The sequence below is a fragment of the Protomyctophum bolini genome (assembly GCF_963924005.1).
Source record: "Protomyctophum bolini genome assembly, chromosome: 12".
Classification (NCBI taxonomy): Eukaryota; Metazoa; Chordata; class Actinopteri; order Myctophiformes; family Myctophidae; genus Protomyctophum; species Protomyctophum bolini.
The window spans coordinates 9322953-9335799 of NC_137873.1; the positions used below are offsets into that span (position 1 = coordinate 9322953).

The window sequence follows — 12847 nt, forward strand, 5'->3', positions numbered from 1 at the left end:
GCTTTTGAAATGACGTCCTATGGCAGCCAAGTCTATGGACTTTTAATGTTTGTTTAGGGCAGCAGTTAAACATTAACGACGTGAGACATCATGTGGCAAATAAAAACACATCTTATGACTGATTTATTTTTTATATACAATAATAATCATTCATGTCTGTAACGTATTTAGTGGCAGTGAATCTGCAATGAATGAGTGACTGAAGACTTGTACTAAAAGTCAAAATGATGCTTCATTTCCCTAAAACTAAAAACATGCCCCCCGTGACATCATGTGGCAGCCACAGTGGGTGGCTGTTTGTTATTGTAAAACTTCCGCTGTATTAGCAGTTTTGGCAGTTCTGAGCGAACGTTTTTCACGAAATTCGGCAGTATGGTAGAGGGCCGTGAGGATCCCTCAGGAATTGAAGCTCAAGACCTCTGATCTCTAGATGAAAGAAATAAAAATTTTCTCAATCCATTCTTTGGCCAAGTCACATAAATTGCATTTCCATTCATGCCAATGGAGTCTGACTGGTTATGGGACTACATAGCGTTGGCAAAACCCCTTCAGCCAATCAGCCTAATCATAGTCCAGTCTACCCGCGCCATGTGAACCACACAGAAATGAGTAGGTTCGAGATGACCTAGGTAGAATCTAATTAAAACCCACATGGGCAAGCCCATTTGTGATGATTTGATTGGCCGAGCACGGAATATGATGTTGTATGATGATAAGAGCGCCCCTCAATTCACACAAGTGTGATTTATATTTATTACTTATCAAATAATTTCAGTCAATGTTTATATAGCTCATTGTGTATATTGCGTATAGCTTTTCTTTTTGGGCTTGGGATCGCCGGCTGCGATCGGCTGGGTATGTATGTCGGTGTCCTCTCTTGTCTAAGACCGTAGCCCAATCAGGGACCAGCATCTCTGGCAACGTCATTACAATATATTATAATATATCAGTATATATTTTTGGAAGCTGTGATGCCAGTGGTGAGCGCAACTCATGGCTCGTTCTTTTTGTGCACAAGTAGACCTACTTGTGTGCAAGGCGCAAGTTGGCAGCTCGACAGAGTGCATTTCTAGTTCTTATAATTGTTTTAATTAAATATTGAAAATAGATGATCTACAAGCTCACAACCTTTCCACTACATCTGTGCAACACTCTTGTTATTGTTAGTAATTGACAAAGAAAAAGCAGAATAAGTTGAAATATGGAGATATGAGGTGTCCTTACGACAGCGATGCTATAGTTATCATACGCCTGTCATTATCCCCTTCATTACACCGGCAGTTTGCAGTCAACATACACCGCAAGACAACAGGGCAATTAATCAAAAATATATTGAAACCAATATTTAGAACCACTATCCAATTAATTGTTGCTCTTGTAGCTGGGGATCACAATTAATCCCACAGTCAAACTATTAAATTATTATACATAGATGATTAAGGATGAGTAGCATTTGTTCCTTCACATCTAGAGAGAATGTGTGTCATTCATTGGTGAATGTTTCCAGTTTCCACCTGTAATCATGATGTAAACATAGCCTGCCTCACCACCACCACACAGAGTGTTTACCTGTGTGGCTAACAGAGTTGCTCTTATCAAACTACGGTCATTCAAATAAGTGGAGAGAGCAGCTCACCCCATAAGAACGAACAGCAGAACTGACTGGCTTCATTTTGGACTGGGTGCAGTGTTCATTTTGACAGCAAATTTTGATTCAGTTTTAGCCATGGACTTTGGAATAAAATTCCATTTAGGTTTAGTCATATTTTTGTCATCTCAAAATTTTGTCTACTTTTAGTCAACTAAATATTATGAATATTCTAAATCTACAGTTGATTTGGTCAACAAAAATGTATTGTGTGGGCCTTGGTGCATTTTTTACACTGCATGTTGAAAATAGCCGATCTACAAGCTGTACAATGTGTCTTTTAGTTCTACTGGGTCTCTTCTAGTTTGTCTAGTTTTTATTTGTTGACGAAATTGTCAATATATTTAGTCTTTGTTAGTTTTAGTCATCATACTATCATAGCTTAGTTTTTGTCAGAGAAAAGAAAAAGGTTGACACATAGTTTTAAGTTTATGAAATTAACACTGTAGTCAGGGGACATTAATACAATCTGTGAATACATTTCTTATTTTCTTACCAAGAATTTTCTACACCAAAGGTGTTTACTAACATATCCCACAGTGGTTTCTATTCAACCACCCTAGGGCACATTTGGGCAAGTGGCTATGGCCGAATTTAGCCCAAGGAGTGATGTTCGTGCAAAACTAATGCTTGGAATGGATTCAGAATCATGAAAACACCCTAGTTTGACATGTCACATGCTACTTAAAGCATAATGAAATTTAGAACATTTAGCCTTATAATGGTTGTTGTATGGCACCTCAACTTTCAGCAGCTGTCAAAACTTTCCCTAGGGTAGTTGAATAGAAACCAATGTGGGATATGTTAGTAGATAGACACCCTTACAAACACATTGGTGAAGAACATTCTCGTAAGAAATGTATTCCCAGATTTTACATTATACCGATAGTCTGATAATATTCCCCGACTACTGGTGCTAACTCAGTAAAATCAAGACACCAACAATTTCCATTGCTTCGATTTGTTAGCCATGTACGGGCGTCATGTATTTCACACTACAAGTAATTCACAAAGCACTGATTAAATAATAAAAGTCGAGTCGTGGGATCTCAGGAGGCATTGTTTAACTTTAAATATTATTTAACTTCTCCTCAAAAACTGTTCTGCTCTAGCAGCAATACATGCTCCTTCTGTTTTTCACCCCTGGCAGTTCTCAGACTGGATGCCCATTCATTAGGCCTAGACTAGGCTAGTAGTAGAAGAGTGCTTGATTCAAAGATATTACCCACATTGCTTTTTCTACCACAGCTGTGAGATAATGCTGACCTGCTCGACCAGAGTGGAAGTCAAGTCGAAGTGCCAGGCTTTAGTTCTGTAATAATAATAATGATTTCAATAGGGCTTCGCACTACTGCAGAGATTAAAATATGGTGCATTTTGAATCCAAAAACAGTTTATAGTTAAGTGACGCAATAAAACAACAACCTCTGCATCCACGGGATGCACTACTGTACTGTTTTTTATTCTGGTTTAGTTTGCTAGCTTTAGTTATAATAATTTCTTCTTCTGTTCTCTACATGAATATTATATAACCATATAAAATGAAATGGGAGTTAAATGCTGCAATTTGTAAAAATGGCAAAATATGACTCCTAACGTCGTTGAAGTGGGACTCATCTAAAAGACCATCCCTCCCTGCATCCTGGGACTTATTACATTGAAAACCTATTTACATCACTGCTACTGTGCAGTGCTCGGGCCCCCCAACACTCTACTCAGAACAGAGCCACAATACTTGGGCCAGAGCCACACATTTTACTGAATAGAACGACTAGACACCACAAAATCTATACTATATGTCAAAGGCAGGAGAACCGCGGCTTTGTATTCTATATGAATCCCATGCAGTTACGTCACTTTTTAAAATAACCACCGCCCCAAAAAACTCTGAAACCATAGCTGATAAGATAAACAAATCCAGCAAACCACACAGTGCAGTGGAAAAACATTTCCAGAAAGACGGATAACTAACTTTATTTGAACGCTGTTCAAATTGAAGGCATTCCATTCATGTTTTCAGAAAAACTCCATGTAATCTGTAAATTAAGATCATCATCTGTTGCCCCTCGTCTTTTGTTATTACTGTACAAAAGCATCAACCTATTCCGTTGTACTGTTCTGCATGATTCTATACCATACTGCCCATGCCTTTTCAAACTTTTCAGTATTACCCGTATTGCTTCGGACTTCCTACACCCACACTCTCTGATTTGAACAATAACTTATTGTTCATAGAGTGTGTGGGTGTAAGTCAATAAGGCCATCACACGGTTAGCACTTTCAATATCATCCTCCGTATCGCTATTTCAACTTAATGCCATCTGGACAAAGATACAGAACCTTAGCATGGAAAAAGGTCTGCTTTACAAGGAGTTTTGTTCTCTCAGTCATCGTGGCATTAAACAAACTGCCCTACCGATAGGATGGTTCTTGACAGTATTTGACAGAATGTAGCAACCGTTTTTGTCTCACTTATCATAAACAGGCTGAAGTATGTATGCACAAGAGTAATCTTTTTTTTGTTTAACTCTTAACTGTGATCCATCTATCTATCTGTGCTAAGCGTATTCTTTTTTTTTCTTTTTTTCTTTTGAATGGGGGGGTGGGGAGGGTTTGTGTGTATATAATGTGATTGTTTCTAAACGTATGTCACGTATGTCTTGTCTTTAAACCTGAAATGTATAAATTAAATTGTAAAAGAAAAAAGGAAAAAAAAAGAAAATGCCCATCCCTACTGGCTAACATTAACACATAGGAAAACAGAGTTTCCACAGAGTAAGTGTTCTTTCTCATTACATTGACGTAGTAGTATAGCTCATGTGATTTCTGAATTGTGCTATAGGTGTTAATGAGGTCAATAGCACAAGTCAGTAGACGTAAGTTATCTCAGGGGGATAATGATCACTTTGAATATTTGGATCAGCAGAGGAAACCTGGAGAGGATAAAAGAATGTACACCACTCTGCCCAACAAGTACTTTGGAGATATAAGTCACTTAACCATTGTGGACCTCTCACTGGCCTGTGGTAGTACAGTCAACTTCTTAGGTGTGTGTACAAGTAAAACAGTGGGATATGGGCACACGGGTGGTGCAGTGGTAAAGTACCTTCCTTGCCACCGTGGAGTCTAGGGGTTCGGCCGGTGGTCAGGGAAGGCAAGTTTGGCAGGGAGGGTGAAATTTGTCACTGCACATAATCCTACAAACTGGAGCGGGGCAGCGGGCAGGTGAGCCAGTATGTTACAACAGCAGTGGGAGGGATACATTGGTATAACTAAATTTGGGAGGGAAGAAAAGGGTTTGTCTCAAAATTATAGAAAAGAAAAGAAAATGCCCAATTATAGTTGCCCTCCATGTTTCCCTCCACAGCAAACACCATCTTTTTACCATAAATGGCTGACGACATACAAGAGTTGTGAGCAGACTGTTTGGCCCCAGGGACTCTAGGGTTAAAGTAAAGATGACAATGATTGGTGATCAACGTATAACACACATTTTTATTCAATCATGTGTCAAATCAACACTATTGGGCAAGAGTATTTCAGAATTTCTAACCCTTATATATACTTGTTTTGAAACAGCCAGACAACAGCGACAGAGTCTCCAGGGCCAGCTGTTACCAGCTTACCATTTATTACATTGTGTAGCATGACCTCAGGCCTCACAGTTATTGTCTCAATTATTCTCCCACCCTTATAGTTATAAACTATGCATTTCGTATTAGGCGGTGCTAAGAATATAGCACAATAAAGCAACGAAATAACGAGTTGTGTTATCATAACCACTGTAATAAATGTGAGCTGTCCAAAACACCAAAAAATATATTATAATATAGGCTATACTTGTATGTAGCAATCGATCTATTATAGGCGGCACAATGATAATTTCCATGCCCTTGTGCACAGCGCACACCTGGAAAGTAGACTTATTTTTAGGAGGTTGAAACATGCACACAGACTAGTAGAGAAGGTAGACGGGGGTGGTTATAATTTAGGGTGTAATTTTGTGGGGAGAACTGCCTATCTGCCAGGCTGATCTCTGGAAGAGCTGGCTGACGTCCAGCAGCTTAAGAGAATATCACACTGAAAATTGAGAATTGACTTTCTTTCTCCCCTGGGATCATGGACATTTTGCCGTGTACACCTGCACCAGCAATAACAGTTTTTCTCTGTCCCTCATTTCATGAGGGATATTGTCGCTGTCGGGCAGAAATTGTGTGTATCTCATTTAAATCGTTTTCATCGATTTTTCATTCATGAATGCATCATTTTAGACTCTGTAGTATGGCCGAAGTAGACAAATCGCCAATCGTTGAACATTTGTGAAACATTTCAACCCGACATGCCCAAAATAGGTCTATCTGTGGCCTGGGTTTTATAAATATTTTATTTGACTGGTGACTAAATACTAACAATGTTGTTTATGATATGTGAAAGCTGCTTTAGGATATTTAATGACACTATAGCCCCCAATCCTTGTCTATTTTTTTTGTCACAGTACATTTGCACATAATTTGTCCTCTGCTCCAAGTGGTTAGGATGGGTAGATTCAGTAGGCATCATTTATACAGCACCCAGGGATCAGTTAGGGGTTTAGTGTCTTGCTCAGGAACACTTCCGAGTTCCGACACATCCACCGTTGCCAGAGGGCTAAACAGGGACCTTCCGTCTCCCAGACGGCCCCTCCACATATTCAGCTATTCAGCCACTGGGCTCAGTAGCTGGTTGTACAGACTAGGTATTACAAACATTGTAATACATCTCACTTCCCACGCACTTTTGAAAGTGAGCACTTTGTACCAGATTGAAGATCAGAACAAGAGGGGGGGGGGGGGGGAGTTTTTCAGTCCAATTTATAAAACAATTACAAACAAATAACTGTTACATGGCACCACCTAGTGCACTCAGACTCTTCTCTAGAAGCAGTTATTGCACTCTAGAGGGCATACACTAAATAATGGTTAACCTAGTGCCATTAAAGAAAACACAGATGAGACTGAAGGACAATATATTATTATTATAATTGTAGGGTAACAATATGGCCCTTGGCGGAGGCTGTAGTAGTAAAATGAGGATGGAGATTTCTACAGCATACACGCATTTCAAACCATAGTTGAAGAACTTAAAAGAAAAACACACCATACCCTTTGTCAGCCTTCTGATTGGTCCCTGACTGACTAAACAGCAGGCTCTTTCTGCATTGTTGCACCCTGGTTCCACCTTGTTTACCAATTAGCAAAAACATATTTTGGGGACTTGACAAAGGGTGAATTAAGATACTGATATCAATCGCATATTTTAGCTATTTTGAAAAATAGGTGTGCTGATCATCAGAATATTGGCTCGGGAATGCAACAAAAACAAATAAATATCCATGAATTCAAGTCTCCATGGGGTGAGTATTGGCTGGGGGGAAAATACATTTTGGGGGTGAACCTTTATGTGATTAAAATAGTGTTAGAACTGAGTGAGAAAAAAGTTAACAAAAAGGAGTAGAAAGTAAAAGAAAAGACACAGTAATGGCTTCACAACAGCAATGTAAATGTGAACTATGCATCATATTTTCAGACTCCCTGACCATCTAGTCTATTATGATAACAGAGCCGACTTAATGCATGGGTCAATCACTCTGATCACTGCACGCTTAGCTCAGTCTGCAATCATGTAATATCGCTCAAGGAGCAGAATTAGGCTTTCCTTGCTGGTAGATTGCTTTGAATTTTAAGTAATGAGTTAATTTAACTCTAGAAAACAAAATTAACTCAGAGTTAAACGACCACACTGGTGGTCCGACATGTTTAGCTTATAGAAGATTGCATTATGTACATTACTGCTGACTATTGTCCAAAGCATGTAGCCTTGTAGTTTGTTTTGTATTTGAGGAATCCGTTTTTTTCTATTAATTTAGGTACAGTATGAAAATCAACTAGCAGGGACTTAAAACTTGCTTGAGATAGTTATCCAACTCACCACATTTTACTGCACTGCTACGCTATTAACTCATAAAACAACAAAGTGGAAAAAGCGGCACTCCAAAATACAAAATACAAGGCTCATATTTTATTGAGAACGCCAACGCGTTTCGGCAACAGCCTTCTTCAGAGCAGATAAGCTACGCTACTAATTGTATCATATGGAACAGTTGGGGGGGGATACAAGGTAATGCATACTATAAACTAAATGTAGTAGCCTACATCGGACACACCCAGTTGAGACATGAAGGCCTACTGTAAGCCAAAACTAGACCTCTTGACAAAGACTGTCAGATAAGGACATCCTGCACAGCCTGTTCAAGGCAGGAATGTTGTGCCGTTATTCCGCCTTGCTATTCTGCATAGAATGGCGAAACAGGGAGAATTTATTCTTGTTTTGCTGTGAAGCCGGCAGTGGGGATAGTCAGAGAGCTGAATACACATCTGTAACAGGGTCTGACTCTGCCGGCACTGCCCGGCAGGGCGAGACAGTGTGACAACTAATGTCCACACACCTTTGGCTCGAACTGCTCCCTGCTTCTCTTCAAACTTTCCTCCAACATATTTCTGAACGCACAAACACATGGCTCGCATGAATCCAACAGTCTAATTTTACTCAGCATCATGTTCTCCCACTCTCTTTCTCTTACACACCTAGTAGTGATGATGTGCATGCACTATAGGTAAATCTGTTTACCTATAGTGTTTACCTTTTTATCCACACCCACCAGCATTTTAAAAGAATTTCAACTGCCCAACCTGCTTCAACGCATCTCTTTTCACAACCTGACCGGCTGTCATTATTTAAAGGCGGACACAGTATTTAACAAAAATTAGGTTTTTTGCTGACAAATTGGACAACATCTGTTCTGACCATATAATGGAAACAGATTTAAATCAATTATTTAATAAACACATAGGGTACGGTAAATGCATAAGCCGTTGCTTTAATTAAATGTATCAAATCCACCAACAACTGCTGTCGTCTCACATTGTGCAAGTGTGTGAGAGGAAGAGAGGATCCATGCAGATTTTGTCCCATCTGCAAATAACAATCTCCCCTATAAGCATTACCTACCTGCAATGCTTGCCATATTTCCTGACATTACTTTCTATTTTTCTGTTTAAAGTAATAATTTTCTGTGTACATCTACTGCTCAGTGCTCACACAATGGGGAATCCCTCCTGGCCAAAGGGGGATATTAGACCCCAGGGCTTCAGGAAGGACTACTTTGTCTGCTACATAAATACAGAAGGGATATAGATTAAAGTTCATGACAGTTTCTCAATCCTCAGACTGCACTCACAGCAAAATGATGAGTCATGTAACTTAATAATACATGACTAATAAGCGAAACCCACATACCGGTATACTCATTTGACCGTCCATAATTAAAACTGAATGATGTGCCGTGCCGTTTGTTTCTAGTCATAGCTTCTACGCAAAATGTCCATTTGTGTTTGATGTGATCAGTTTGTGCAAGTACAGTGTGTGTGTGTGTGTACACAAATGACTGTTTAGTTTACACCAGTTAACTTAGGACTAATTTCCTGTCTCTCTGTTGACAAAGAATCATCACATGATCCACTCTAGGCAAACAGCCTCCATACACTATACAAGGACAAAAACATAACCGTCTGTCACTCAATCACACCGCACTTCGTAAAGCTAACCCTTCAAACACGGAGGTTGTTCAAATCCCTGCTGCCATCTACTTGCAAGCTGCACTCCTTTCTGGGAAGCTTCCTGAACAGAGCAAATTGAGAGTTTAAGTTGGTAGTTCTCAAAGGAGGGAGCAGACAAGGTGTAGTCAGGGACCCCAGAGGTTTGCAATGGGATCCCATCTATTTTCTACTTAAATTCTATCAGTTAATTAATTATGATTTAGTACGAAAGATCCAACATTTTAAATCTGATGGAATTTTCAGTTAAAGTACATTTCTATATCATCATACTAAAAGTATCTTAAGATGCCGATCTGTTTAACAAAACCTTGAACCGGCGATTGCCCATTTATCTGACAGCCCATGACATGTAAAGCTTGGACATTTCCACCTTAGATAACATACCGTAATCAAGCCAGAAACGCAAGTGCCACGGGCTAAAAATTGATTCCCTCAAGTAAACATGTATAAAAAGGTCTCAGCATAGCTGTCTGTATGGATATTTATTGGGTATTTTCCATACTTTTTTACAGTAGATTTCAGAGGGACCATGCATAATATCTGGAATGCAACCCTCGTTCTACAGAGTAAGGTAGGGCTGAATGGTTAAAAGCTACTTTGTAGTACGAGTCTGCAACCACTCTAGATAAAGTACAACAGACAGAACTACACATACCGTAGTAGTTGGTTATTAAAAACAGTTGTGTTAACAGCAGCGTTTGATGGACAGTCCTGGATATCTTTTACATGGAGGTATGCCTACATGATGTAACCTAACTGGGATCTTGGCAGCAGCTCTCTTCAACACTGTAAACAAAAACACTTCTGACAGTGACACCTCAAGCCACACTGTTTCACAACACTTATCTAGAAAGTACATCAATTTCATTTCATTTCATTTCATGGCCTCCAATCACTAAAAGCAGTCCAAAGACAAATAAGAAAATGTGAAATGACATCAATTCTACCTCTACTTTCATGGCAATATACGCGACTCTATAGCAAAAGGCTGGTGCAAACCTCAAAAGACTGGTGACAGGTGCGTAGGGCAATAGAGCATATATTAAAAAGGGTATCTCTGAAAAACGAAGAAGAGGTCCCGCACACTGTCAGACACTTGAATATACGTGTCTCCACATTTTCATATGGTTTTAGTTTTAGGAAATGATCAGCAACAGATTAAACCAATCCATTCAAAACCCAAACCATGTCACTGTAATATCTAGGGGAAATGTTTTCAGGTAAATACATTTTACATGTGTTATATATTGACTGTACTACCCAATGCAACAAGACAGCATGCATTTATATAGATGTGAATAACCCATATCTTATGATACAATGAAGCTTACCGGGTAAGACACCGGTCATCCGTGTCTTACATTTAAACATGAACAGTGTGGGAAGCGAACATTGAAACAAGATACAACTAATGCATTTGCCATTTGGGGGAGGTGGGGTCTTCGATTTTGCTACATGTAGCAAAGGATCCTGTTCCTCCACCACCATCACATCATCACCTCAACAAAAACACCGATGTGACCTGCAGGCAATTCCATTTCATAAATGATATTACTGCTGTTGTTGATACTTATTTAGTAATTTAGTTCAGCAGCCTCGGGCAACAATAACAACATAAGATGCACCTGCTGCTGTTGAAACACCTAAGCTAGTTAACGAGGCCCCCGATCAGAATACAAAGCTAACAGAGTAAACAAATGACAACATTAACCACTGGCCCCCATAACATTACACACATGATATCGCAGGGCTAAACGCGTCTGGAATTGGACACAAACAAGGAATCATATCCTTTATAAGTTCCGTTTATGCGACAGGGAATGTTTGTCTGATAATCCTATTCGTTATAAAACGCCATTTCGTGGGAATACTGGAAAGACTGGCCTTCAGTTTTGTATGCCAAGACAGTATGATGAGATCAAGTTTGTTCTTGTTAATAATAACGCATGTAAAAAAAACACGCGTAGGAGAGACTACTAGAGAGCAGAGGTCGCGGTGATCGTGTTTCGTGTACCTGCTGAGTTGTCATATTTACTGTGTTCAGTGTGTTGTGTACAACGGCTACGTAGTTTAACGAGGAGGGAGCACATACAGGCTAAAAAGGCTAACTAGCAGGGCTAACGTAGCTAGCCCGAGGCTAACACCCCCACCCTGGGCGCAGGAAAACAGACAGGCCGAACAACAGCGACTCTAAAAACGTGTCAACAACAGCAGCTCCCATCAACACAAGCGCAACACAACAGAGGCAAAACGTTGTGCTAAGTGTGCGCCACTGTCGGGGCCATTCGATGTGTTTTCAGACAGTGTTCATGGTAGCTGCTGCTGTCATCCCACCCTCTCTCTGCTTGCTTTTACCACGTCATTGGACCGTCCAACACTGCGGAAATGGAGCGGAGGAGCTAGCAGCATTAGCTAACAAGCTAAAGAAGCCGCGGCTAACCCAACAGCGCTAAAGCTGTCACCAGTTGATCAGTACTGCTCACCCGTGTCTCCGATGATGATGTATTTGAAGAGGTACGCGTACGCCATGGCCCCTGCTTTGCTGCTGGCTATGCGAGAAATGACGATCGCCTTGTCCCTGGCCCGTTCCTTATGTCAGCGAACAGACCGTTAGAGCCGTGTGGGAATTAAAGATCGCCCGGGTTGCTTTTTCTCTGGCTGTCAGACGGGCAGCTTGCTGCTTTTTAGCCTCCTTTTCTCTCTCTCGGTGCTGCTGATGGGAAGGAACAATAAACAGCCTCCTCCGACTCCTCAGCTGGCTACGTCAGCATAGGTACCGCCCCCGCCACCTCGCCACGCATGCCGCCCTTAGAGTATAAGATGCCGCCCCTATACATGCGCGGAGCACCCGTTAGATGTCGCCCCCATGCCACAGCAGCTAGTTGACCCCTGGCCTTCTAGTTCTACTACACCCATTAATTTCACAACGGCCCCGGGCCCAACTCTCAGCCCAGTTGCTGGCTGCACAAACTGTACTTGGAGTTGGACGAACATGCGTAAAGGTAAAAGGTGACTTCTCTTCACTCACTCACCCACCATGTATCTTCCTACCATGGTGTTCTTAAAGAGGGGTTTCCTAGGGTTCCTTGGGGGAGGGAGTTCCAGGGGGTCCCCAGCTAGATTAGTTATAGCATCACAACCACAGTAAACTCTATTTGAAAATCTCCGATCTATAAGGTCAGCTGAGAGCTCACATCGCTTCAATTTCTGCTATTTGAAATATTTTTGAAACATCACACATCTTTGTATAGAGGTCCCTGGCACAAAATATTTTCAGATGGTATGGCAACCAGATACATATTAGGGGTGTCCTGATATGGAATTTTTGCCATATCTGCATGTACCTATATGTACCGTATTGTAGTCCACCCTACTCACAATTAATAAAACAGAAATCTCACACACACGCGCGCGCGCACACACACACACACACACACACACACACACAAACATTGCCAAAAAGTTGAATAATGTGCCATTGAAGTCCATAGGTTGGAAACCAACATCTGTGACTGTACCTGTTTTCTTACAGTGATCATATAAA

General features: G+C 40.7%; 1 protein-coding gene across 1 annotated transcript in view; it reads right to left on the bottom strand.

The window, feature by feature from the left end:
- rab2a (RAB2A, member RAS oncogene family) overlaps window positions 1-12063 on the bottom strand; it is a 29739-nt gene extending 17676 nt beyond the window's left edge. The window contains exon 1 of the mRNA XM_080778350.1: window positions 11787-12063. Coding sequence (XP_080634476.1) covers window positions 11787-11832 — 46 coding nt within the window. The 5' untranslated portion in view covers window positions 11833-12063. The remainder of the gene's footprint in view (window positions 1-11786) is intronic.
- Window positions 12064-12847: the final 784 nt, after the last annotated feature.